At 44.4% G+C, this 27,830-nt stretch overlaps 2 protein-coding genes across 12 annotated transcripts in view; one reads left to right on the plus strand and one right to left on the minus strand.

The window, feature by feature from the left end:
* The first annotated feature begins 3,405 nt into the window (after positions 1-3,405).
* On the plus strand, positions 3,406-10,961 carry LOC130177610 (alpha-tectorin-like). Its single transcript, XM_056389504.1, has 13 exons — positions 3,406-3,542; positions 4,390-4,612; positions 5,343-5,493; positions 5,761-5,839; positions 5,924-5,986; positions 6,531-6,739; positions 6,872-7,003; positions 7,625-7,812; positions 8,132-8,280; positions 8,934-9,179; positions 9,626-9,788; positions 10,212-10,298; positions 10,448-10,961. The coding sequence occupies exons 1-12, from the start codon at positions 3,406-3,408 to the stop codon at positions 10,296-10,298; spliced, it is 1,827 nt and encodes a 608-aa protein (XP_056245479.1). The 3' UTR covers positions 10,448-10,961.
* A 5,474-nt stretch (positions 10,962-16,435) lies between these two features.
* The window catches only part of dgkh (diacylglycerol kinase, eta), a 59,827-nt gene continuing 48,432 nt past the window's right edge, over positions 16,436-27,830 (minus strand). For 6 of the 11 annotated variants that reach the window (XM_056389239.1, XM_056389236.1, XM_056389235.1 and 3 more), the window contains 9 exons: positions 26,549-26,662; positions 26,325-26,459; positions 26,079-26,239; positions 25,897-26,002; positions 25,007-25,099; positions 24,759-24,878; positions 23,049-23,154; positions 21,806-21,936; positions 16,436-19,727 (listed from right to left, as the gene is read on the minus strand). In XM_056389239.1, the coding sequence (XP_056245214.1) occupies positions 19,641-19,727; positions 21,806-21,936; positions 23,049-23,154; positions 24,759-24,878; positions 25,007-25,099; positions 25,897-26,002; positions 26,079-26,239; positions 26,325-26,459; positions 26,549-26,662 (1,053 nt within the window). In that variant the 3' untranslated portion in view covers positions 16,436-19,640. Of the gene's footprint in view, positions 19,728-21,805; positions 21,937-23,048; positions 23,177-24,758; positions 24,879-25,006; positions 25,100-25,896; positions 26,003-26,078; positions 26,240-26,324; positions 26,460-26,548; positions 26,663-27,830 lie in introns of all 11 variants that reach the window. The other 5 variants (XM_056389237.1, XM_056389242.1, XM_056389246.1 and 2 more) reach the window with 3 other exon arrangements.

Here is a 27,830-nt window from a genome sequence, read left to right on the forward strand (position 1 = left end):
TTTGTGAATGGATGAATGGATGAATTAATTCAAATGCATTTATATGTCAAACAGCCTTTTCAGTGGTTGAGAGTCATTCATTTCCATCAGCTCCCTCATATTCTTTATGCCCTTAAAAAAGAGAAAGGATGATGCCCTTGAAGTCGACTTCATTGGAGGCAGGAACACAAACTATTTCACCCTTTAAAAACTTTCCTGCTCAATCACAATCCTCAATAACATAACAAAATCCTGTGTGAACGAGAACACCAACGTAAACCGGTCCTCTCAGTCAGGACCGGACGAACCAGCGAAGTGAGCTGTGGGCCGCTAATTACCCCAAACCGCTGTCACCCTCCAGTTGTTATCAACAGATCTCAGATCAGGTAAAAATGTCCACTGGCTGAAACCAGTTTGTCATTGTTGGTGTCTGCAGTGATGGAATAAGGAGACATTTCTGCCGTTCCATCACAGTGAGTCATTATTTACAGGACAGGTAACAGTTACATCACTCCTCGGTGTGTTCCCACCACTGCCACCCACCTGACAGTCTCAGCAGGTCCTTCTTTAGTTAGATCATAGCACCGTAGTCACCTTATGGACAAAGGGTCCACAACCCAGAATCAAAGAATTGGTGATCAGCATCATTTCAAGTTTTAGAAGTGTTCAGTTATCTAGGCACGTATTTAGTTGTAAAAAGTAGTTCTATTTGTTTTCATCATCTCATGAAGCTCACTGGCTTTTTGTTCGTTTTCTGGAGGCTGTTTCGCAGGCAGCAGCAGAAAGTGGCCTGAACTACAGTTTAATGTCCTCAGTTTTATTCATATAAGATATCCTGGTGAAAGTGGTCAACACAGCCAATAAAGTCAGCTGGAAACCAACTGGTGGATCTGTTCAACCTGCTGCTGTGCAGCCGGGGCTCTGGGGAATTATTTATTGTCACTTTATTTCTTTGATTTTGTCTGGCTTCTACTTGTGCAATACATCATGTGACACTTTTTTGGTGGAGAGCACCCTAGGGTTTATGTGTCCCTAGCAACAACATGCAAAACAACATGTTTTACAGCAATTCTTCATGTCACTCTGTAATGTGCTAAAACCAGTTTGACAAAAATAGCTGAACATGTCTTTTGGGCTGAAAACGTATAAAAGGAGGAGCAGCAGAGAGCGAGACCACATCTCTCCGAGACCTGAGCAAGAGGAACCTGAAGCAGAGCTGAGGACAGCAGAGAACATCTTCTCCCGGGTCGTCCAGAAAACCTCCAGAAGGTAAGACTCTGTCTCTGCCTCTTTGTTTCTGCACTGTGGTGAGTCAGGCCTGGAAAACACCATCAAAACCACACAAAACTTTATTCTGCTCAGCTCACATTTACTGTGTTGATCTCATTACATTTGGACTTTTGAGTTTTGCAAACAGATCAAACTGTATGTAGGAGTTGATACATGGTTCTACCATAATGAGTCTGCAGCTGTAAATGTGAATATTCAGTTAATAATCAGAAGATCAGTGGAGACTTCTCCCTGATGACGTGCTGTGCTGGAGGAGGATTTTCCAACATTAACAAAGTACGAAGTAAAACAGTAAAGTTTTTTTGTTGTTGTCATGTTTATCTTTAATTTCAGTTACTCATGGTTAAAATGTGTCTTGTTGGGAGGCTGATCCAAACAGACTGTGACGGACTCACAGAGGAGACTGTGTGGAAATGTGGTCTGAGATCAGCTGAGCTCAACTGAATGAGTCTTTGGATGTGATGTCACAGAGTTGTGTGAAGGTGAATGTGTCACTGCTCTGTCTTGCAGCTCCCTGTCAGCGGACCGCTCTCCTCCGACATGTTCCTCGTCCTGCTTTACCTGGCTGCACTCAGCCAGACTGTAGGTAAGAACACACACCACCTCATCCACACGGCAGCCATGTTGAAACTCTACCATCATCAGCAAACCGACTGAAGCAGGAAGATCATTATCAGGCTGAGCCGTTAATAAACTCTAAACTGTTAGTTGTCCCGTGAATCTACATGGGCTCCTGTAGGGTCCTGTAGGCTCTTGTAGGGTCCTGCTGGCTCCTGTTGGCTCTTGTAGGGTCCTGCTGGCTCCTGCTGGCTCTTGTAGGGTCCTGCTGGCTCCAGTAGGGTCCTGTAGGGTCCTGCTGGCTCCAGTAGGGTCCTGTAGGGTCCTGTTGGCTCCAGTAGGGTCCTGTAGGGTCCTGTTGGCTCTTGTAGGGTCCTGCTGGCTCCTGCTGGCTCTTGTAGGGTCCTGCTGGCTCCAGTAGGGTCCTGTAGGATCCTGCTGGCTCCAGTAGGGTCCTGTAGGGTCCTGTTGGCTCTTGTAGGGTCCTGCTGGCTCCTGCTGGCTCTTGTAGGGTCCTGCTGGCTCCAGTAGGGTCCTGTAGGGTCCTGCTGGCTCCTGTAGGGTCCTGCAGGCTCCTGCTGGCTCCTGTAGGGTGCTGTAGGCTCCTGGGGGTCTCTTTTTCCCAACAATTACATTTGCAACTTCTCTTGTGGTCCAACCTGCTGATTGACTTCTCTAACTGACTCTCACCATGTTTCCTTTTCAGCTTCCCGAGAAACATTTACAAGCAATTTCACCAAAAATATCAGCGACTGCCCCATCGACTTTTTTGGACAACGTTACAACAATATATACGTGAGTAAGACGAAGCTGGACTTTTGAGAACAGCTTCACGTCTTTGTCCTTGTTGATCTTATGAGTCTGTGTTTGGTGAAGGTCGCATCAGCGCCACAACAGGGCTGACTGGGGGGAAAATGTGTGACTGACAAGTTCAGTTTCAGGGCAGGAAGGCATGTACGACAGGAAGAGAGGTGTTTGTGGTGCGGTCCCGCTCATGACCGTCAGCTAAAACCATCTCCAGTTAATTATGTTATACACACATGCATTATGAGTTTGTACTAATTGATTTGTTATGTCTCCCTATTGTCGACAGGTAAATATCACCAACGGACAAAGCACAATTTGTTTCAAAGGTTTTAAAAATGAAACGGTTGGAAACAACTGTCTCCAGGTGTTTGACACTGATATCGTCAAAGGACTTTGGTCCAAATCAATAATAACAGAGACGAATTCATCAGACTATCATAGAAACCTGACAGGTCTCTCAGGTTCCTCATCATGTTCCACTAATATATTCTTACAAAATACCAATTCATCAATTTTGGTGAGTTTCATCAGAGTCTGTCTGATCTCTTATATCAATTCAGGTCATCTGAAGCTTTTTTCTCCCAACAGTCTCTGATTCTCACCTGTTTCATGTTTCCAGATTCAATTTAATTTCCGCATGTTTTCGGCACCAGTTGTGAAAGTGACTCCTGATTCCTCGAAAAAAAATTTCGTAAGTACATGTACGACATAGATGGGGAATAGTCGATAAAGATGTTTACACGTCACACACATGTTGCTTTAGTTGCCCAAATGGACGACACAGTTTTAGTTGAGTTCCTTGTGTGTGTCAGCGGCCTCTGTGCTGTCGTTCCTCTGCAGGTCGTGGACTTGGTCGTCCGTGGTGTTACTCTGGATAAGTGGAATGTCAGTGGTCGGACTGTCTACAAGTACCTTGACGGATGCACGCACAAAGGTTAGTGCTCAGTGTTAGTTTAATAACCACCAACAGCTCAAACTCAAGACTGACCTTGTTAGTCTGGCTTTTATTAGAATTTTATTTATTTATATCTTTGAGGCTGTTTTACTGGTATGTCCTTATATTCTATGATTATTGTCTGGATTGTTTTCCTTCTAATACCCTACTTTAATTTTATTTAATTTTTTTAAAAATTTCATTTCGACCTCTCTTACTGGTTTTACTCTTTTCAAACGTCTCCTCTCTTGTATTATTTTATCTTTATGATCTTGAGTTTTATTGTCCTACCTTTTATTTCTGGTTTTACTCACTTCAATACATATCCTCTGTGTGTGTGTGTGTGTGTGTGTGTGTGTGTGTGTGTGTGTGTGTGTGTGTGTGTGTGTGTGTTTGGTTGTATGAACCACAACCTTTAAAGAGCTTTGAGTGGTCAGTAAGATTAGAAAATTGCTGTATGAGTTCAAGTCCATTTACCATTTAACCTAAACTCCAGTCACCAGCTGTGTATCAGGGTGGAGGATCTCAAGAGAGCCGGGTGAACACGAGGGACGGACTCTGTAACGGGGCCCTCAGGGCCAATCTGTTTTAATGTTGCTTGTTTCTGTGTTTTTCCCAGGTTCTCTATTTGATCCAAGCTGGTCGGGGTGTGATTCAAAAGGCTTCAGTGTACAGTGTAGTCAACAGGCAAACCTCACAGTCGGTCCCTGTGGAACGAGCTGCCCGTAAATACGTCTCATTTTTATTTCTAGGAAAATATTTTTTTCTCTCTTTTGTTTTCTGTTGATGATACTAACACCCCCCCTCCCTCCGCGTGTTAGGTGCCCATCCACTTGCACTGTGATCGGCTCCACTGTCATCAGGTTTGGCGGCAATGTGACCTCCGTCCCAAACCGCTGTGCTTACTCTCTGATGTCACATATGGGTGTCCAGCTGGTGGCGGTCTTCAAGGACCGCCGGCGTAAAGACGTCAGTCTTCTGGACCAAGTGATCCTGCACAAGTCGGGTGTCAGCATTCACCTGGGACAAGGTGGAAGAGTTCAGGTGAGGGTTGTTGAAGGTTGTTCTTGTGGTTTCTTGCTTGATTCATGGACGCGATGTGGGGAGGCTTCGTGGTGAATCTGTCCTGGGCAACAGCGAACCCCCAAAACCCTCCTTTTACTTGAGGTGAGCTCGAGCGGCTCTGAGATCTTTGAGATCCGAACCGATGTAGTGATGATATGCTTGGGAGGACCATTGACATATGACTTGAATGCGTCAATGCCATTGCGGAAAGATAAAGTGGCGGCTCCGATTCTGAAAGAATGTCTAGTCTGGATCGACTTGTCTGGATTCACAGATGAAAAGAGGATCTGTTGCTGTTGTGCTCTAAACCTTCTGATGGAGCAGGGAGCCTGCAGCGGTTTCTGAAGGATTTAGGGTGATTGGGCTTTGAAGGAGAAGATGGCTGTAGGTGGACCGGAGTGATGGGTAATCTGCTTTATGTAGAATAGTAGGGTGTCATTTGACGAATGGGACAGGTCTGAAATGTAAGCAGCGTGGCGTGGGTCAAAGTGGATGGTTCAGGTGGCGAATTCAGAACATCTGAGGAAACCAAAGACGACAAGCAAACATGGTTTCTATGGTGCAAGGCGTGTGAGGAGTGCTGTGTCCAGAGAGGATGGTGTGGAGGCGTGTTGGACATATGTGTGGGGTCAGTAACTTCCTGTTCAGCGGTGTCGCTCACATTTGAACCAGTGTTTTCCCTCCACTTTGTCTCTCCGCTGTGATGCAGGTGAACGGCACGGTGCTGAGCCTCAGCAACGTGCCTCAGCAGCATCACGGCGTGAAACTCTCCAAGGACAAAACCGGAGTCACCGCCATGTTCCCGCTCTCCAAGACTTCCGTCTTCTTTGATGGTTACACCGCACAGATCACCACGACAGGTAGAGTTTCTGCGACACCTCCATGTGACAACAGTGAACAGCTCTGATGATGTTGTGTTGGTCACTGAGAGATTCATTTACAAAACAATGTGAAGTGATTTGAGTTTAAACAGAAACAACACAACAAGTGTGTTGGTTCTGTTTAGACTGAAATCTGGATCACAGAGGACACACACTGTGGCTGATTGAATCAGTGATGACACCTGTCTTTTAACAAGCGGCCGTGAGGCTCCAGTCTGACTTTGATCACCTGACTCCTTGTCTCAGGTGGATCACCCAGCATGCAGGGTTTATGTGGCAACAGGACTCTGAGTGACGAGAAGTCGTCCAATTCCAGCTCCTCCAGGTGAGTGACTGCACCTGAACATCCCACTGCACTTACTGTGTATAAACCAAGCCCTGACCTCCTGCTGTCTGCCCCCCCCCCCAGCTGTGAGGATCAGCACAAGGAACGTAACAACACAAGCATCAACTGCACCATGGTGACTGAACGGTGAGCACACACACCTGAACACACACACACACACTCAGCTGAGATGTGCTGCCTCATGTCTCATGTTGTCAAGTACATTTACAGAACAAGTCCTGTACTGAAGGACACATCTGAGCTACCTGTACTTCACCTTTTTACTGCACCAGTTTCCTGTTTCCTGCAGATTCACATGATTCATAGAAAACACAATCGACTAATTAAATTAGCTCCAAATTGTAATCAAATAACTATGTATTTATCCTTGTAGTTATACTGCATGAGGAGCACTTGAAGTGTATTTTGATGGTGCTTCTTCCAGCACAGGTGAGCAGGGACGACTAAAGCTAAACACACCTGAGCTCAGATTGTCCCCCTTTTTATTCTGTTCAGTTTCAGTTTCTGTGTCGACAGGAATCCGTGTGCGACTCTGTTTTAGACCAGCAGACAGCACACCTGACACCTGACACCCGACACCTGACACCCGACACCTGACACCTGTCCTGGACGCAGCGTGACACACCTGTATCTTGTTGACTGAACTCCAAGCTTCTGTTTCCCACAACAGCTGTAATGTCCTGAGGGAGGCGCCCTTCACCGCCTGCCACAACCTCACCGACCCAGAGCCCTTCATCACCGCCTGCATCAAGAATCTGTGCAAATATCCAGCGGTGGACGGTTTCAGTCGGTGCCAGTTCCTGGAGGCCTACGTCGCCGCCTGCAACCTGCAGCCGTCCAACAACACCCTGCAGGGCTGGAGGTCAAATGTCACCTGCTGTGAGACCTTCACTGACCTTCACTCACCTCTGTTTTCTAAGACCTGACGGGACGAGATGAGGGATCACACAGTCCCCTCTCAGAGCAGGTCTGTCTCTCTGACTCTAATGATTGTCTGTTTGACTCTTTCAGCCGCCCCCCAGGTCTTCTGTAACGACACCTTCTGCAGCGCTCATGAGTTCTGCGCTGCCGACATCAGTGGTAAAACCAGCTGCTACTGTCGGGCCATCTTCGCCTCCAAATACAGATCAAAAAACACTTTAGGTGAGGAGGGAGAACCAGCCACACGGTGTGATGTTCAGTATCACAGGTTATAGCTGAGAAACACATCTGATGTATTATGACATCAAGGCAACTGCTCAGGGGCCCAGACCCCGAGACACCACCTGGTGATCCTCGCTGCATGTCACAGATTACAGTTTACAGATGTCCCCTAAACGCCTCAGATGCAGCGTGTCAGTAGATGAACACAGAAAACCTGTGATGAGGTGGAATCACTCCATCATCAGAGAATTGACTGCAGGGCTGAAATTAGTGATGATTTTCCTCAATAATCAATCTGACAATTATATCCATCTAAAATGTCAGGAAATAGTTCAAAATGCCCTGAACTCCACGTGAACACGTTCAAACTTCTTGATTTATATGATCAGCTCTCAAACACACATATATATATATATAGTACCAGAGACACTTTCACATTACACACAGTCGCTGGATGGACTAGTCATGTGACAAGTATTGATTGGTGGAGTAAAGTGAGGCGTTCACAGACGTCTGCTGCGGTGGAAACATGAACGTCTCCTCCAGTCTTCTAACAGCAGAAGGACACCGTGTCACATGTTTGCGTGCGTTTCATTCTCCTCGTCTCGTCCTGCTGTTCAGGCGAGCCGACGGTCTGCGACCAGAACTCTGCCTCGGTCACCCTGGCCGGTTGTCTCCTGAACGAAAGAGGCGTCGACTACTCCATGTTACACCTCAACAACAACAGCTGCAGAGGACAGATGGACAGCCGCACCCACATGGTGACCTTCAGCTTCGACAGCAACAACACCTGTGGGACGGTGGTAATGGTGGGTGTCTGTCCTCTCCTGACTGGCTCTCGATGAGCCAATCAGCTGAGCTCTGCAGTGCTAGTGGGAGTGGTCAGGGTACTGTGTCTCTGAACTAATATATGATGCTGATTCTGTCATCACACCTCAAGACATGTCAGGTGTTACAGTAGCGTGATGCATTCACTTTAGAAAGAAAATTCTGTCATTTATTATCTAAGATAATTATCTCAGAATTAAGAGATGATTATGTCGTTGATTCAGAAAAACAGAGCAAAATTTTTAGCATGACGCTTCTGTAGATGGATGTGACACCGTGTGAATCCCTGTGACCCTGCAGGCCAACAACAGCCAGATCATCTACAAGAACGCCATCATGAAACAGAACAACACTGGCGTCATCACTCGCCACGACCAATTCCAGATCGACTTCTCCTGCTACTACAACCAGCCGGAGATCAAGACCATGGCCTTCAAAATCAAAGACAGGTGAGCGACCATGAGTCACCTCTGAGGTCACTGTCTTCCTTCCATATCTACATATTATGATCCTGCATATTTCTCCGTCTTCATATTCCTCTTCCGTAAGAAGTTTGGCGTGTAACTGCTCCCACAGCTTTGAGAAAACCCAGATAAAATATATATCAAATGGTGTGCTGTCACATTCCTTATCAATTTGAGTAACCATGGCAACATAAATGGCAAAAAACAGCGAAAGAATTCCCATAGAGAATGAATGGAGAGATGTCCTGAAAATGACCAAACCCACTCGTTTTTGGAGCATCGTACTTTAACATAGAAATATGGTTGAAACTTTCCGTAAAATGTAGATACACATGTAAGACATCAGTGTCTTCACTGAAGTCTTAGGACGCTGGTAGCCAATACATGTTTTCAGTAGGACTTGTAGTTTGTAGCTTTTTGATGAAAACCTGCGGATTGTGTATGCGTATTTCCCTCCTCCCCCTGGTGGCCACAGTCGCCATAGCAATGGACAAAGCTGATTCTGATTGGCTAATTAAACTCATTAACTCTTTGCCTTTTAACTCAGCTACAAGAGTAACTGTAAAGTGAATCTATTTATGTCTGTGTGTGTGTGTGTGTGTGTGTGTGTGTGTGTGTGTGTGTGTGTGTGTGCGCAGCTCTGTGATCCAGAAGATCATATCTGGACCTTGGAATTACACTCTGACCATGAAGGCCTACAGCGATGCCGGCCGTACAAAAGTCATCAATGCGAGCACCGAAATCCAGCTGCAGGAGAAAGTCTGGGTGGAGCTGAAGACCGAGGGGCTGGACGACCAAATGGTTGCCGTGGTGACTGACTCCTGCTGGGCCACCGACCAGTCGTCGCCCAACGGGAGTCTGAGATACGACCTGATCAAGAAAGGGTGAGAGACACAGTTAGTTATCAGCACTTCCTGTTTGCTCTGTACCTCTGGATGTTCAGACAACTAACACTGGATCACTGTGATCCTGTTTCCTTTAGACCAGCTGTGTACACCTGTCCCTCTCACCTGACACAGTGTCTCTGCCTCACCTTTCTCCCTCTGCTTCTCCCTCACACTTTTACTTTTCCTCCTAAAGCTTCAAAAACTTTATTACAAATGATATCAACCTGCCCAAATCCATTTGTACCAGCTGATGCAGAAACACTGAGCGGAGCTCACAGGGGAATTCAGACCAGATAAACCTGTTAGCATGTTTTCAGGAAAACCAGTGGCTACAGGAAGCTGTTGCTGCTTCACAATAAAAATCTTCCCTGGTTAAGCTGTGGTACAAAGTGTTGAACTTTGATAGACTTCATCAGCTGCTGTGTCTTCCCGCTTCTGTTCAGCTGCTCCAACCCAGCTGACGACACAGTGACGGTCATCGGCAACGGACTGGGAACATTCAACTTCTTCTCCTTCAACATGTTCCAGTTCAGTGGGAAGAGTGGGGACATCTACCTGCATTGCAGACTCAACCTGTGTGTGAAGAGCAACAAAACCTGCGCCCCGGTACGCCGTCGTCCACACACACACACACACACACACACACACACACACACACAGGAAGTTCTGTCTCATCATCCAGTCACTGATGGTGAGCTGTTTAGTTGTATTCAACAGTCTGAGCTGGTGGAAGCCTGTACATTTAGAACAGAAGAGGCCCGAGGACGGAGCCTTGGGGAACTCCACGTCATCGTTCTGTGCTCTGTGTGTCTAATTCCTCTGGGACACAAACTAGTCCCTGTCCTTCACAGATGATTCAAACCAGTTTGGCTCTGTGCCACAAAGTCCCAGCCAGTTCTCCAGACTGTTGAACACCATGTTTGATTTCCGTTTGTGTCATGACTGTAGTCAAAGATGTAAACAGTGTGACACAAAAGGAAAGAGTTTTCTATGAGGAAAACTTAATCTGTGTGTTTGTCTTTGTCTCAGAGCTGCAATAAGAAAAAACGCAGATCTGTCAGGTCTTTATATAAAGATGAAAATCCCGCCCTCATCACCATGGCTTGGACCAATTAGGTAAGACTCACCTGTGTTTCTGGCAGGTGACAGATCACTTTTAAAGATGCTGATTTCTGTCATCGCACTGCATTCTGGGAGAAAAGTCACAGGCTTCACACACCAGGGATCGAAAACTAATCCGAATTTGTTCTGTTTGTCTCCTCAAGTGGTTTCCATGACGACTCGGACTGACTCACAGGCTGTCGACCTTCTGTGACTTTTGCTTCGTCCTGATAAAGAACTGAACACTGAATAGTGTCTTTATGGAGGTTTAAGAAGGTTTATAGAGGGCCATCGGGGGACCCTTTGTTCTTGGGGGGGGCCCCGAAACATTTGCATGGTTTGTGTGTGTGTGTTTGTGCAGTAACTAAATCACTGATTAACAAAGGGGGTTTAAAGGGTTTGATTTTCTGGGCTTTACTGTCCATTTATTGTGGTTTCTTTTGGAAGTAAAGGGAACTTTTTTATATTTTAACCAAATGAATAAACAGTAAAGAAGGTTTAGATGTTCAGTCTGGGAAGAAGACCATGAACATGCTGATTATGTGTCCTGTTGGCTGAAGAGTGTAACTTCAGTCGAACCAAACCTGTAGCCTGAGTGACACAGACACTTACTGTTGTGCTGTTTCACCTTTATTGTGTTTTTGTGTGTTGAAGCATCAAAAATAATTGAATAAATAAAAAAAGGGCATATGGATAAACGTCAAACTTGAGTCTGAGTCTTTTCATTGATTTAACTTCAAAGTGTCCACATGTCTTTAACCCTTGAATGGGCAACAACATACTGAATAAATATTTTGGAAAAATACTTAAATGAATCACCATTTTATAATGTATCTCAGTTCAAATGACACAATTTCAGGATTTTCTTTCAAAATGTGAATGTTATTTCCTATTTAAGGTGTAAATTGAACATTTTAGGAGAAAAAAATGAGCTATTTCAGGCCCTGTTACTGGCCCTATTCGAGGCATGAAAAAGAGCCTGAAAATTACCAGCTTATTATTTTCTAGTAGACATACTTAAGTAAGAACTTTAAAAACATTAAAAACTTTTTGGTTAAATGGTTCTTTTTTGTGTAACTTAAAATCTCTGAGGAGAAACAAGGCGACTAGCTTACAGCTCGGTACTGATCCCAGACAGGATCTCAGGGAATCCACATCCATTTGACTGTCCACACGTCTTTAACCCTTGAACGGGCAAAAACATACTGAAGAAATATCTTTTTTTTTTCTTTTTTTCAAATATCTTTTTATTGAGGACAAGGTATAAGAAGACAGTTGTTCTTTTCACAGAACACATATACAAATGTATACATCCACCCCACCCACCCCCCACCCTACAACATCGAGTGCATCCTAATCTAAGGGAATGAGTAAAGAAATAGATGAATAAAAGTTATGAAATTGATATAAATAACGGTATCAATCAACAGGTATGAATAATTAAACACAGAGAAAAAAAAAAGAGAAAGAAAAAAGTGGCGGTAGCTAATTTGAAAGTAAAGCTTAAGAATAAGTGCGTTTGCTGTGCGACACCATGCATCGTCCCTCAGGACCTAGTAAACATGGATTCACGAGTTGTCAGGAAGGGTTTTAAGTTTGTTAATGAAAGACATTACTGGGCTCCAGGTGGAGTAGAAGAGGTCTTTCGACCCTCTCAGTGTGTGTTTGATCTTTTCAAGACTTACATGAAGCATAACGTCACTCATCCATAAGGAGGCGCTGGGTGCTCTGGAGGATTTCCAGTGCAATAAAATCCTCCTACGGGCAAGTAGAGTTGCAAATGCTATGATGTCCTTATGCTTATTGATAATCTGCTGTTCGGCTGGCACTATACCGAAGATGGCAGAATGGGCGTTAGGTTGCAGATTTAGGGGTAATGCCTGTGAAAGTGTTCTGAAGATTGCTGACCAGTAGTCTGAGAGGGAAGAACATGACCAGAACATGTGTGTTAGTGTTGCCGAGGCAACATGGCATCTGCTGCAATTCTCATCCATCTCGGGATGAATTCTGGCCAGCCTAGATTTGTGTTATATAAGTGTTATGGATGCCTCAGTTAGTGTTTGCGGCAAGGCCCCAGTACCCAGCGAATCATTAAACATGTCCAAAATAAGTGGCGTCAGTTTGGTTGAAGATTTTTTGTAGAATTCGATTGGATATCCATCGGGGGCCGGGGCCTTGCCGCCTTGCATCGCCGAAATTGCATTTGAAACTTCTGTCAGTGGAAAGGGTGGTTCTAGTTCTGCTTTATGGACGAGATTGATAACAGGGGCGTCTAAGTTCTTGAAAAAGTTGTGCATAACGGTATCATCACTGGGTGCTTCTGAAGTATAGAGTTTTGAGTAAAATGCCTTGAAGGTATTGTTGATTTCGAGGGGGTCTGTAGTTAGCTCCCCATTTTCTTTTTGTATTTGTGTAATCTGTTGGATGGAAGATTTACATTTCAATTGTTGCGCTAACAGTCTGCCGGCCTTTTCGCCATGTTCGTAGACAAAGCCTCGTGATTTCAGTAATATACGTTCTGTCTTTTCAGACGACAATAATTCATAATTTCCAGCTTATTTTTATAAAGTTCCGGAGTGGGAGAGAGAGAGTATTGACGATCTATGTCAAGTATTGAACTGAGAAGTTGCTCTTGTTCTAGCTTCCTAGCTTTATTAACCCTGGATGTGTAGGAGATAATATCCCCCCTTATTACCACTTTAAGAGTCTGCCAGAGCAAAGAAGGGGAGACATTATCCTTCTTATTGGTTTCTAGGAAATTATCAATGGCTGTTGAAATCGACTGGCAGAATCCTTCGTCTGTCAGTAGTGTAGTATCGAATCTCCATGGGGCCCGGTCAGAGAAGTTAAGTGGGAAGAAAAGATCTAATATTACTGGGGCATGGTCGGATTCAATTATGGTGGCATATTCTATATTTTTGACAAAGGGCAGTAATAGGCTGTCTATGAAAAAATAATCGATTCTGCTATACGAGTGGTGGACATGTGAAAAAAATGAGAATACTTTACTATGAGGGAAGCGAAAGCGCCATGGGTCAAAACATCCAATTTGGTTCATAAACGCTGACAGTGTTTTAGCTGTTTTGGAGGGGATTTTGGATTTTGGGTTAGAACGGTCCAAGGATGGGTTAATTGTACAGTTTAAGTCTCCTCCAAAAATCAGGCAGCGTGAACAACTTCACATTTTAAAAGTTTAAGATGTGCAAATATTCTAGCTCGCTTTACAGGTCCGTTCAGACCTTTAACATTCCATGAAATAAGTCTTAGATTTGCCCCTCCTGTACTCTGATATCATCCTGTGTCCTGTTCATGGTCTACTAGATCTATCAGTAAGGTTTTTGGGAACACATGATCTGCCGCACCACAGCCCAACCCTCACTCCCAAGAGCCTGAAGAAGCCTCCAATAAAAAATATATAGTAAAACGGTGAAAATAAACTGACAAAACTGCTGGGATAGATTTGAGATCCAGAGATGCACACCCCCAATACCTTAATAGCCCTAAAAGAACCCCCCAAATAACAACAGAACATGATAAAACCAAATAAAAACAATGCCTATGTTTACCTCCCAAACTGAGGAAAACTGCAGGCTCACCATATCTCCCTTGTTCTTCCTTGAGTGCATCTTCATTAACCCTATTTTCACTTGAGGTTCTCCCGATCAAAAGTAATGGTTATATTATATAAACGTATAGCAATGAAGTTGTCTGTTGTAGGGAAAAAAAAAAAAAGGAATCATGCATTTATAAACAAACGCAAAGACAAATGCAGGTGGGCTTTAACCCAGTGTCAGGTATTAAATTGCTTACTTTAAGGTAACATTTTAAAGTTATAATATTTACATCCCACAGCGGTTGTTTCAACACTTGTGTCTAGAGTAACCAGATTCATCAATGGGAAAAGCAAGTAACAATAAAAATATATAGTAATTAAAACGGAAAAGCATACCTGGGGCCAAAGGTGAAAACGAGTGTAAATATTGTTGATGTAAAGTCCAGTTGGTTCCGTCCGGTGTCTGGTGTAGGAGCCGTTCTGCTCGATGATGAGTGCCAACAGTCACAGACGTTTTTATTAGCCTACTCCTTAGTTACCCGGCGGGTGTAAAACTCCTGGGCGTCTTCAGGTGAGTCGAAGGTGAACGTCCGCGCCTCAAAGGTTACTACCAGACGGGCCGGGTACATCAGACGGAACCGGACTCCCTTCTGGTACAGAGCCCGTTTCACTTCGTTGAAGGCTGCTCGTTTCCTCGCCTCAGGGTAAAGCCTCAGAGGTGTCCCCTGGTAATTCACCTCATGGTTCCGGGACCACCGCAGGGCTGCTTCCCTCTGCTGGAAGCGGAGAAAGCGCACGACGGATGGTCTAGCTGGTTTCCCCTCCTTCGGTTTTGGGCCAAGTGACCGGTGAGCCCTCTCCAGTTCGGGCGGGTCAGAAAACACACCAGGGCCCATTGACCGGGTCCTTACCGTCCTCGCTGCCCTCCGGGATGCTCACTATTCTCAAGTTGGATCTGCGTGATCTGTTTTCCAAGTCGTCTACGCGGTCCCACAGTGCTTGGTTCTGGGTGTAGAGAGATTTAATTGTGACTTCGGCTGTGGTCAGTCGTTCAAAGTTTTCCCCGGCGATAGTTTCTGTGGCTGGGAGGCGGGTCCGGAACGAGCCGACCGTGTCCCGGAGGGCATCCATGGTCGTCTGAAGAGGCTTTAAAGATTCTTGAATCAGCCCAGAGACATCATCCTTCAAACCGGCTCTCTGCTTCGCAAGCTCGGCCACCAGCTGCGACGTGGAGATGGTGTCGGTAGCCTCCTCGCGGACAGGTAAGCCAACGTTAGCAGGAGCAGTGTTAGCTGCCATGGCGGAGAGTGAGCTAGCTATGCTAGTGCTAGCTCGTGTTGCAACTGGAGCTTGTTCGCTACTTTTCTTCTGTTTAGAGTTGTTCATTTACCAAAAGTGTCAGGGTGACTTTATAACACGCTGTGACGGTTTTATAGATAAAAGTCCGATGTTTAAATAGGAGGTTTGGCAAGTGTGAAACCGACGTCTGCTCTCTTACATCGTCACCCGGAAGCCCCAGAAATATCTTTTTTAACAGTAAATATAATCTTCAACCTTGGATATTTTACAAAATTAATTATTTAAATCATCATTTTCTAATCTACCTTTGATGATTTGTGATGAAATTTGTGTAAAGGTTGCGGTTATTGGACAAAAATGGTGGAACAGCCAAAGAAACTCTATGCAGAAAATGACGTATTACAGGTATAAAGTGGGAAACACTTCCTGTCTCCTAAGTGGGCGTGGTCCTGATTGCTTGTTCACACAATACAACACTAGATACAGTTTGAATATACACCTGATTTGCTGCTCGTATTTATCTGCTATCTCCAAAAACAGTCCAATGATAATAATAGCAGTAGTATTATTAAACAAAGAAATACAAGTTTTATTTCAGTTTAAACTTTTAATTCATGGTTTCACATAAGTCCCTCTAAACTTCTGTGGTTAGAAAGTGACGTGCTGCAGCAGTGAAACCGACAGAGAGAGGAGAGATCTGTCATGCTGAGACAGATCTCCATTAAAGTTCATTTTCTTCTGATCCGTCTGAAAAATGCAATTTTGATGTCAGAATGTTTGGAAGATCTGCGGCTTTAGCGAAATGGATTCAATATTTACTTACAATTTGCGGACAGGTTCATTTCTCCCATTGGAGTGAACAGACTGACCTGGTCTCCTGAAGGGGCGGCGGGGGAGGTGAGAAACCCACATGACTCAAGCTGGCTTTCAGAGACAATACCCAGCTGCCACCACAAGAGGGCAGAACATTACATGATGAATACGAACAGGTATCAGGAGCCGGTTGCACAAAACACCTTAAGATTTTCCTTAAAGTCTGAGTTAAGAACAGAAACTCTTGTGGCCATTATTCAACACTAACTCTGGAAGGAGAGACTGTGACCATGTTCCCCGACACTTGGCTGGATTCCAGTTTCATACTTTGAAATGTGAGTTTGTTTGCCGCAGCTCATTTATCCTCTGGCACCACAGAGAAACGTTGTACAGAAGATTTCTTCAACTGTTATATACTGCACATACTTTACATTTTGTAGTCCTGACTGTTTTCCTGGAAGTGAAATCAAAAGAGGCGGAGCCACGCTGCATATGTATTTGGTTTTATTGAAGAAGAGAGATATGAATAGGTAGCCCGTTTTAAGGCACCTTAAAAATGTACAACAAAAGCTGAACCATTTATTTATTCAGAATACAAAAATACACATCTCAGTGACTCCAAATCGTAATAAATAGTTAACCATGCATTCTAACCATAAAAAGGCACAGAAAACAGTCACTTAGTAGTCATAAAAATGATCAACTACTTTACCAAAATCATCCAGATAGTAATACAGGTGACAACTGTAACATTATATTCCAAAGGTGAAAACACAATACACATCATATCATTTAACCTTAGGCAATAAATATGCAAATATTGTTTATACCTACATATATATTCTTAAAAATGAAAACTGTGCCATTGTAAACATAATGTAAACAAATGAAATTCACTTTTCTCCCATCACTTCAGGAACCATATCAAAGACGACGTGTTAACCTGTCTTTCAGAGATCCTTGCATGGGTTCGTTGGTTTTTGAAAACCAGGCAGTTTGCAGCATTATTTACAGACTACTGGAAAACACAGCGAGGGGCGAACAGGTGTCGACTTCCACTTTGTATGGAGAGGTCAAGCACGATCTAATATCCTGGAGTCTTGAAACTTACAGACCCCGGCAGACACTTTGAGACGCACAGAAACCTTTAAACACAGACACAGCTGGAGAACTGCAGCAGTGACCGGTGTGATGGACATTAAATGGAAGTGATGAGCACCAGGCAGCATACAGCAGCTCTACTACACTGCTCCAGTAAAGCACATGTAAAAACCTATACGCAGATTTTCTGGCTCGCAAAAGGCCAAATAGTGAACAATGAATCTGATGCGCTAAACAAATTAAAGGCGTAGTTCTGTCTGGGAGGATGTTTGAGTGAGTGGTCTGTAGTCACATCTTTATCTTTGGCTGAGGATGAACAATAGTGCACACATGAAAAAAATCATCTTGGTTTTGAATTAGATTCACGGGTTTAAAGAGATTATACTGAATATAATGGTTTAGACTCAGCTGATCGTCGACATAAGCAACTGTAAAATCATTCAACAATGTGACTGAGGGACAGCAGAGACGCCCTCTGGTGGCACATTAGGGACGATGCATGACTATAATATAGGATACTTTGATGTGGAAACTTTAGCGCCCACTGTTCAGTGAGAAACAGGGACGACTGAGTCATTAAAGTTGAAATCACATGGTAAAATTTGTTGGTAACTATACAATTGCGGACAAAGTCAAATATGCCACAGCGAGGACAAATGAACACAACAGTCGTGTCTGCCCGGCCTCCTCACTCAGCGACACCGTCCCACGTCAGTGTCTCGTCCTGGAAGCACAGAGGAGCAAAAAACTACAAACTACTGAAACCGCTGGAAGAAATTTGGAGTCGGTAAGAAAACGCAGTCTGTCTGTCTACGGGTCTAACGCTTTAAAATCTAATCCTCACACCTGGAGGAAGCAGGAGGAAGAGAACATGTACAAAAAACTCTTTCCAGGGGGTTTTTGTGTGTTTTTTTCCCCCGCTGAGAAACATCATGTCAGAAAGCTGCAGAGACAGTATCAAAACAAGAGATCAAATATTGCACCATCATTAGAATACAACAGCATTATCATGTACAAGAGATTAGAACAAAATCAACTATACACAATTGTTATGGTGTAATATACACAGTCAGATGTGTCAGCTGTTGACAATGCATGCCATGTCAGCAATCTACAAATGCATTAGACTACAACACTTACAAACATTGTTTGCATACACTGGTATACTGTATATACACTGCATATATATACACATATATATGTATATATACCACCTTAGCATCACATATAGAAATATACCCTGTAATGCCACCAGTCTTAAAAGAAACTAACAAGTACAGGTAGTGTCCTGTCAACATCTCACTGTGATTTGAAGGAAAATAAGCTGCACTTGAACAACGCTATGCAGGCTGCAGATCAACGTCTCTATTATATATTCAAAACCAATATCTAACTCCTATTCTCATTAGTGTTAAATACTGTGTTAACTTGCCAAAAGTTTCAAAAGTTGAGGTGAACTGTTAATTCTATGTAATGATATGAGGAGTTGCACTTGCACAAAGCAAGAAGTAAAAAGTGCCTTTTAAAAACACAAAAGAACTCAACAAGCCGACGGTAAATGTGGTCGACGCTTTTACTTCCTTCCTGTTTAATACTAATCTGCTTCCCAGCTTTAATGGAATTAAGACCTAAGACCAACTGGCCGATTAAATAAAGAGTTGATGATCATGTTTTCTTAGACATTCACTTTGGTACTTAATTCCATATATTCATATTCATACCTCATCAACAGCTTTTTTATAAACTTCTTATGATATCTACCAATAAAGCACATTTACACTATGACTGAAAATATGGCACCTGACATCATCATCATGCAAACAAAATAAATTAAAGCTAAAAAACCAGAAGATTTAGACCAAACAAAGAAAAGAAAGATGCGTTCAGTAGTAACAAATGGCATCGTAATACTTAATGTAAAACTTCTTCAAGTGTTATTTTTGCACACAAAAAAAAAAAAGATCAAGACACTAATCATGCAATTAAACATATCTGAAGTTGAGCAAGCACAGCATGCGACAGTATCCCACTGTTTTCAGGAACCACACCTTCCACTGTTTGTCTCTGCGTTGATGCATCCGCAGCTCTATGAATATAATATCCAGCAAACATCACATCTGCACACACTACTGAACTGAACTGAAACCAACCCCCCCACCACCACACACACTCACACACACACACACACACACACACACACACACACACACACACACACACACACTCATGGAAGTCCTGGTTTGCTACTAGTTTGTCAGACAACATGTGAACTGTCCTCAGTGTGGTTAGTTGCATACCTGATTGTGTGCTAGGAATGGTTATTAACTCAGAAATGGCTTTTTTTGTGTGAAGCTCCATGACTTCCTTTTGCACTTCCTCCGGTTGTTTTGGCACCAAAGCACAAACACACTAATGTTTCTTGTTCACAACATCACAGAGGCCGTCTCAGCGCGGCAGAGAGGCAGCGTCCAGCTCTCCCAGAATACCTGTCGTCTCCTTCGCTGCCCACGGCGCTGCCAGACTCCTCCCACTGATGGCAGAGGGGGAGGGGGGCGCTCATTTCCCCCTCTCCGGCAACATCTGCTCCCGGGTTAGAGGTCAACCATGGAGGCCTTGGCCAGGTCTTTAGTTCCCTGGAGAATTCTCTTCATATGACCCACTTTCGATATCCCCAGATCCTGAGGAGGAATAATAAGAGCGACGCGTTAAAAACCCTCAGAGAGGTCTGCTGCAGGGCGGCCGTTAGAACCAGCGCCGCCTGCTGATCATTAACCCTCTGAGGTCCACGGACGGTTCTATTAACACCTTTGTGATAACACAGCGCAGAAATATGGTTTAAATGTTGCTACGATCTGTCGACTCTCCACTCTCTGTTTCATGTTCTTGTGAGATGGTACGTGACTCACAGCTGCAGCTGGAGTGTAAGAGCAGAGTGACAGACAACACTTTGCATTTATTATACATGTTTCTACTACTTTACTCACATGTTGCTCTATTTCTATGAATCTAAGACTTTGGTGAAGACGTTTCAAGCACCAAAACAATTCATCCACATCATTAAAGGTTTGATTTCACATGAGATTTGGAGAATTAAAAAAAAAAAAAAAACAGGCTTCAGTTTTGCTCAGTGTAAAGAACAAGAAGAAAAAGGTAGTTCTGAAGATTGTGATATAAACACTTGGGTATTATCTTAAGAAATGATGCAGGAATCGAGAAAATCCTCTCAGACCTCAGAGGGAGAAGTTTTCAGACTGCACCAACTCGCTCGTTGTTTCTTCTGTAAGTCTGAGAGGAAGGAAAAAGATTCTTCATATCGTGAAGTCATCGTCAGGCCGCCGCCGTCTGTCGGCCGGGTGACTTCTCTGTGACAGAGTCAATCACCTTGACAACTACTGGATGGATGAGCCTGACGATCCAGAGCTTTCCTCTAGCGCCACCTTGAGGTTCACATTTGTGCTTCTGCGTGAAGAGTGTCAACAACGGGAACGAACACAGGTGTCGTGTAACTGTGTGTTAAAAAGCTGTTATTTAGTTATTCTTCCCTACAAAGCCAAAATACAGTGACTACATATTAGGACAAAAATGAATTTTTGTCAGTTTTAGATCATAGAAACGAATAGTTTATATATTATATACAACATAGCTATAGAGATAGCCACAGCTAGCCTCAACTGTCATACACATGTTAACTTCAGGGAACTAATATTTTGTTTAATTTCATTTAGAAGAAGATAAATCCCATCATGGAGGATGAAAACAGCTCAACTAGTCGTGCTAAAAGGCAAACATGCTAACGTTAGCTCCGGGGAGTAGCGGTAGCTGCTACTTCAGTTTTTGACTCTAGTAAAAGTCACAGTTTGGTGTAATTCAGCTACTTTTATTAATCTCTTATTGAAATGTATTCAGGTGTAAATTCATTTACTATTTCATTCAAGGTAATTATCATTAATGTTATTATTATTATTTAAAAATGGTGGATGGAAAGCTGAAAGAACCCACTTGGTTTGTTGACTGTCTTATTCTCTGCAGTTTTCCAAAGGTCGATGTGAAGTATTATTTTTTTTTATTGTAAAATAATCCAATGTTCCGGTTAAACCCAGTTTCTTCTGAGCTTCAGCTTTTCTACCGCTGTCTGACTTCGCAGGCCAACATTCACTTATCACAGATATATTGGTCAAATCCAAATATGTTTGAGTTCATGTAAAAACATTGTTGATGTTGATATATTTGGCAGAACAATGCAACTTTTTTTTTGACAGAAAACAAAATTAAAAACCTGTGGAACTCCAACACTATGTCACATGATCTTTATTAGGAAGGGAGCTTGTTTTTCACTTCTTTGCAGCCCGTGCAAAGTCAAGACAAGATGTGATCTGTTGTATATCTGTGTGGCTCATTTCAAGCTCCTGGAAACTCTGCAGGACGACACCTTTCTTTCTTTCTTTTGGATTCACAGTCTGGCTTCACTTCCTGACTTCAGCCCTGTACAACCAGCCCAGCTCAGTCTGCCCCCCCCCCTGTAGGCTTCCCCTCGGAGCAGAGACAGTGTTAGTGGGTCACAGCGAGTCTCTTTCACAAAGCAACGATCAGACAGAAGAAGCCAAGCAGAGCAATGCAGCGAGGCGGCGAAGACAGGGAGACACCCGACAGGTTAAAGAGCGCAAGAACCAGACTGAGAGGAGACGGGGGGGGGGGGGGGGGGGGTCACACAGATTCACCGAGGGACTGAGGTGTGTGAACAGGTGTGTGTGTTTACCTTCAGGTCCCTCCTCTCCAGGTGCAGCAGCTCCGAGCCTCGGATGTCGTGTCGGATGAAGGTGTCTCTGTACTCCCCCAGACTCAGCTGTTCCAGCCAGACGCCCACCTCCTCTGTGCCCCACCTCTCCACTACACACACACACACACACACACACACACACACACACACACACACACACACACATAAACACACACACACACGGAGCAGAGCAGAGAGAGGCTCAGAGCGCCTCGCAGGTACACACACACACACACACACACACACACAGTCACCTCTCACTCAGGTGTGAACACGTCGTCACACGACCTCACAGATGGACACAAGTCGTGGTGAATCACTGAAGGAAAAGATGGAGGAAAAATAACAAAAGGGGGGGGTGAGCGGGAGAGCGGTGGCTGCAGCGGGCGGAGGAGGGAGGAGTGTGACAGAGGCCAAAGGTTGGTCAGAACGAGGCCAACGGCGTTCCAGGAAGGCTGGGGGCTGGGGGCATGCATACTGGACGGCAGACCAGATCAGAAACACACAGAAATAGTAGGAGGTAAAGGAGGCAGGAAATACAGCCCAGCTAGTCAGGAACCCACCCGCTACCAGAGGAGGAGGGGCTTACTCTCTCTCACCTGATCTGACTGTTAATGTGTAAAAAAGCTCGTGGACTGTTGTGATTCTTCAATAAGCCACTAACACCAGCTGGTTTGTGTCCCTGCAGGGATTCGTTCTCCCCGTTCTTCTCTGTGCCCTCTGAAGCCACGCTGACGGGTGGATGGGAGCATGGATGGAGCGGGGGGGGGGGGGGTGATGGTCAGGGTCAGACTGTGGGATGTAACACTGATACCTTCACACACAGACTGTGATGTGATGGCAGCGAGGGACATGGTGGGAGGCGACCGTGACGATCGGTGGTAGAACAGAGTTTGTTTATTTTGTGAGTGAACCTTCATCGTCACCTTGGTAGCAGTGACTGAGTGAAGGATGGTAGCACCTGGCGCTAACCTGCTAGTGCGAGCGTTTAATAACCCGAGTGTGTGATTTCTGCAGCCGCTGAGATAAAGGAAACAAAACAACATTCATTCTATTTCAACTTAAACTTCATACTGTGACTGTTTGAACCACGTTTTGATTTAATGCTACCATCCTTTCAAATTAAAAGGCTTTAACGTGGCAGATGGGACAGACTGGGACTGAGCGACTGAGTCAGTCCGTCTGTTCCAGTCTACTGAGGCAAACGGAGGCACAGCCCTACCTGACTGAGGGCTCGTCTTCTTGGCGGCCTTCTCCTTCTTGAACTTGGGGACTATGCGAAACATGCTGCTGCGACTGTTCCTCTTGCCGTAACCCAGAGAGTGGTCCTGGTACATAAGCACAGTCAACCTATAGCCTTTCATTTAGCTACTCAGCTCTCCCGTTACCTGGAGCCATGTTACACCGAACAGACACTTCTGTACATGTGTGTGTAGCTTTAACTTTAACTTAGGAGTAAAACAGAGTGTTGGTGACGTTACAGACTCTGGTGTGTATATGTTGCCCTACAAAGGCAAAACGCAATAACTACTGCTCAGGAAGTTTGGTTAAAACCTGCATCTGTTTTGAATCTATAAACATAGAATATATAATAGAAATAGAAAGTTGAAACATTTATATAATCTTATTACCTGTCAATGTAAATATTAGAATATATTTCTCAGATTCATGTTTGGAGACTCTTGTGACTGAAGTGGACTTTACCATCTGCCTGCCTCACTCCATCAGTGGCTCCGCCCTCAAATCTCTGCTCAGTGTGTCACACAGACACTGTAGCTAAATGCTAGTAGCAGCAGCTAACTATGTAGCTCCTTTAATACACTTTCTTACCTTCAGAGTTTCTGAATTAGATTGTGTCAAGTATCTACGGATGAACACTGATGTTAGCTAGTTACAGTCTAGCTAACTAATATTAGCTAACTAATGTTAGCTAGTTACAGTCTAGCTAACTAATGTTAGCTAGTTTCTAACTTTAGCCTTAAGTTCCTTCATGATAGTCTTAATGTTCAGTTTGTTGATATTCACTGACAGATGTGGTGCTGCTGAACTTTACTGAGCTGTTTCTGTTATTTCGCCGACTCTCATTTATATAAATGAAGCGAACAAAATGATAGAAACACCTGTCAGTTTAAAACTATTTAATTCAACAGCACCACAAACTGCAGCCTCCAAAATGACCAGAGAGTTGTATCGAGGCTTTATGGCAGGACTGCTGTTTAAACTGCATCGTATTAGGTTTAACTCAGTATATGTGAAAGTATTGTGCCACAGAAATGTGTCATTTCAGTGAAAACAGCTTTTTAATTTTGCTGTAGCTACAACATGGACCTAAAAACCAAGTGAAAATACAGTGAGTACTCCAGCTGTGGAGTTACTGCTCTCTGTCTGAGTAAACAGAGCTAAACATCAGCTAAAACTAAAGCTGTGATTAGTGGTTGATTTTCTGTTTGTGTAAATGAAAAATATCCATTCTGGTAAAGTCACACTTTGGTTTTCAGTTTGTTATTACACATAATGAAATAAAGCAGCAGCTAAATCACTTTGTAGATTAGTTCAGTGGATCTCAGTCGCTTCCTTTTCATTTTTTGACGCTCTGACCTTTGAACCATTCGTCAATGTATTACATTGCAAAGTAATATATTCCATTTATTTCAATATAAATATTAATAAAAACTAGTCACAGACACACTTGACTGTAAATAATAATCAAACTGAGGGTCATTTTATTAAACAAACTAATTAACTAGAAAAGCTGCAGTGATTTTTTGGGGTAAACTAATCAGCCTAAAAAGAAACTTCCTGTTTTACAGTCTGGAAACTTGAAATGCTCTTGTCTGGAGCTCTGTGCTGCTGTAGTTACTGCGCTCTGCCTCTGTGGGGCAGCAGTGTCCGTGTTCATGCCTGTGTGTCCGTGTGTGATGAGGCTGCTCACCTCCTCGTCGTTGGGCTGCAGTATGTGGTAGAGCCAGGGGATCTCTCCCAGTTTGCCCAGTTCCAACTCCACACTCTGCAGAGCGCCGGACAGCTGCTCCTCCTCTGGCGGGTCCAGTTGCTGCAAAGAAGGAGAAAACAAACTGAGATCAGCTCCAGGCAGCACCTTTAACACTGTAATGTGTTTGAAACGTGACATAATATGGAGCGAAAGTAGAAGAAACTGATTAACGATGAAGTGATAATGACCAGAGAGACTCTGCCCAGCAGAAGAGACTCGGTCTCGTTGTACAGAGCCTTGACAGTGCTGGCCACCTCTATCGCTGTGTTCCTGGTCAGACTCTGGAAACAGACACAACGCTCATTTAGTGAAATCTCTCCCATCGTACAGTTCGTCCAACACACACACTGACTTTATTTAACAAGCTGGTTGTTCAGTTTATAACAGGATCGTTTTAGTGGTTTAACGTGCAGCAACATATGAAACAAACGAACCTTGAGAACTGTAAAGAAGCAGCTAAAAGTGAACAATTCTTAATACTACAGATAGTAAGTGTGAATATATTTGAAGTTATTTTTGTTTTGTCACGACTTCTTAAAGCTCAGCCTGAAATCACATGAGGGTTACCGGCCTCCTGTACGTTACGCTCCAGTCAACGGGAACGGGAGCGCAACACAAAGGTGCCTTGGTCCCAAAACCAAAGTTAAAACACTGACTTATCAGTGAGGTCATCTATTATTACCAGAAAAAAAATTATATTGGAAGCAACAACTTCAGGCCAAAATAATACACAGAATAAAGTAGCTGGCTAACCCGAGGTGACGAACCCTGAGTGGCCCCCACAGCTTCAGTGATATTTACAATAAACTTATATACTGTTTGTCTCTACCACACACCCACACACACACACACACACACACACACACACACACACACACACAGTATTCAGACAGTAGAAATCTCCCATTAAACAGCTCTCACTCGTCCCTGTGACTTCCATGTGTGCAACGTCTCAACAAGGTTCAAACTGCAGCTGCAGCCTCTGAGGAGATTCCTGACAGTGTTTGTTTGAATCTGAAATGCAGCAACATCCTAAAGCTCGCCCAGAATAAAAACAGCTGCATGTTGAGTTGCTCACCTCTGGAAACTTGGGGTGTGTCTTGTTGATGGCGTGAGATGCAGCATTAACAGCATGAGCCAGCTCCTGCTCCAGAAGCCCATTGGTCTTTGCAGCCTCACATATCCTGTGATCAGACGGAGCACATGTCAGAGGGTGTGATTCACTTCCTGGACCTGATATTCATGGCTGAACGTGTTTACCTTGTGATGAGCTCCTCTGCAGCTCGGGCGCACATCTGCACCAGGGCGGCCTCCTCCTCCGTGGCCAGGTCCACAGACTGCTGTGGGTAGAGGTGAGGCCGCAGAGGAGGCTTATCGTACTTCAGCTTGTCTTCCCACGACTTCAACGTGTTCTCAAACGCCTGCAGGGAGAATCAAAGGAGGAGGACGTCATGTGAAGCTGTTCTTTAGCTCCACTCCCCCTCCCCCTCCCTCTCTGAGTCTCACCCGGTCTCTGGTGAGCATCTGAGCCCGGTTCTTGTGCTGGATCTTGATGACTCCCGGCGGCTGGATCCAGGCCTCACCGTCCACCTGAATGGGAACGCCCTCATCTCCCAGGATGGTAATCTTCACTGTTCGACACTAGTTCAGCCAAAGAAACAAACATCAGCTACACATATTCCTCACGCGTGTACTTTCCCTTGTGTATTGTTCTTCGTGTGTGTCCTCACCTGTGCTATGCGGTGGTGTTGCAGCTTGATGACTCTGGACACGGCCATCTGCATACTCCCAAACACAGCCACGACTTCCAGGATCTTATCGTCAAAGGACGGAGCGCAGAAGATCTGCACAAAGATCACAGTCAGGAAGCATCAGTTTCTACTGAAGAAGTTCATGAAAGCTCCTCCAGTGTAAAGGTGTGTGTCCATGTGTAGTGTGATTATAGATCAGCTCTAGCTTCTATATTAATACTGTGAAAGTATCAAAGCCTCAGTCCACAGAGAAATGCACACAGCCTGTATTCAGAAACTGAGCCTTAAAACCAGCCTCTAATGTAACTGTGACAGGGAGGATTTGTGAGCGCACATCTCTGTCCCTCAGAGGAGACATTTCCCTCCCGGTCAGCTCAGTTCTTCCGGAGCCTGAATGAGAAATACATCGTTTCTGAAAGAAGAAGCTCCCACAAAGAGTCCGGTATTGATCTGTGCTCAGGAAACTGCCCATGAAAAGGTCAGAGCAGAGAGGCTCCGTGTGGCTGTTCAGGGCTGCGGCCACTAGAGGGAAACCACAGCTGATTGAACCAGGAGACAACTTATGATTGTAATGTACGACTGTGTATGTGTGTGTGTGTGTGCGTGTGTGTGTGTGTGTGTGTGTGTGTGTGTGTGTGTGTGTGTGTGTGTGTGTGTGTGTGCGTGTGTGTGTGTGTGTATGTGTGTGTGTGTGTGTGTGTGTGTGTGTGTGTGTGTGTCTGTGTGTGTGTGTCTGTGTGTGTGTGTCTGTGTGTGTGTGCGTGTGTGCGTGTGTGTGTGTGCGTGTCTGTGTGTGTGTGTCTGTGTGTGTGTGTCTGTGTGTGTGTGCGTGTGTGTGTGTGCGTGTGTGTGTGTGGTGTGTGCGTGTGTGTGCGTGTGTGTGTGTGCGCTCATGATGACTAAGTTTAACTAAATGTCCTCTCCCTGTTTCTGTTTCCTCCTCTCCAGCAAAACAGTTACATAACACCAAATGCACATACTGTATGTGTGTGTCCAAGGGTAACCTCTGCAGGGATGTGTGTGTGTGTGTGTGTGTGTGTGTGTGTGTAAACTGACACTCTAATCCCTCAGCAGCCCTTGTGCTCGGAGCCTTAAACAAACAAGGACAAACATCTCTGTAACCACCCCTCCACCTCCAGGCTGTCAGGGTCATGTTAAACCAGGATCCAGGTTGTCTTCCCAGTGAGAGAGAGAGAGAGAGAGAGAGAGAGAGAGAGAGAGAAGGGGGGGTGAACATCCGGAGGACGGTACATGTACTCAC

Source organism: Seriola aureovittata, chromosome 11, assembly GCF_021018895.1.
Source record: "Seriola aureovittata isolate HTS-2021-v1 ecotype China chromosome 11, ASM2101889v1, whole genome shotgun sequence".
Lineage (NCBI taxonomy): Eukaryota > Metazoa > Chordata > Actinopteri > Carangiformes > Carangidae > Seriola > Seriola aureovittata.

What these genes read in the sequence shown, in the direction of transcription:
- LOC130177610 (XM_056389504.1), top strand. Translation starts at nt 3,406, where the DNA reads ATGGACGACACAGTTTTAGTTGAGTTCCTTGTGTGTGTCAGCGGCCTC. An exon ending in GAGGTCAAATGTCACCTGCT is followed by an intron (nt 6,740 to 6,871) that starts GTGAGACCTTCA and finishes TGACTCTTTCAG; the next exon opens with CCGCCCCCCAGGTCTTCTGT. An exon ending in CCTGTGGGACGGTGGTAATG is followed by an intron (nt 7,813 to 8,131) that starts GTGGGTGTCTGT and finishes GTGACCCTGCAG; the next exon opens with GCCAACAACAGCCAGATCAT.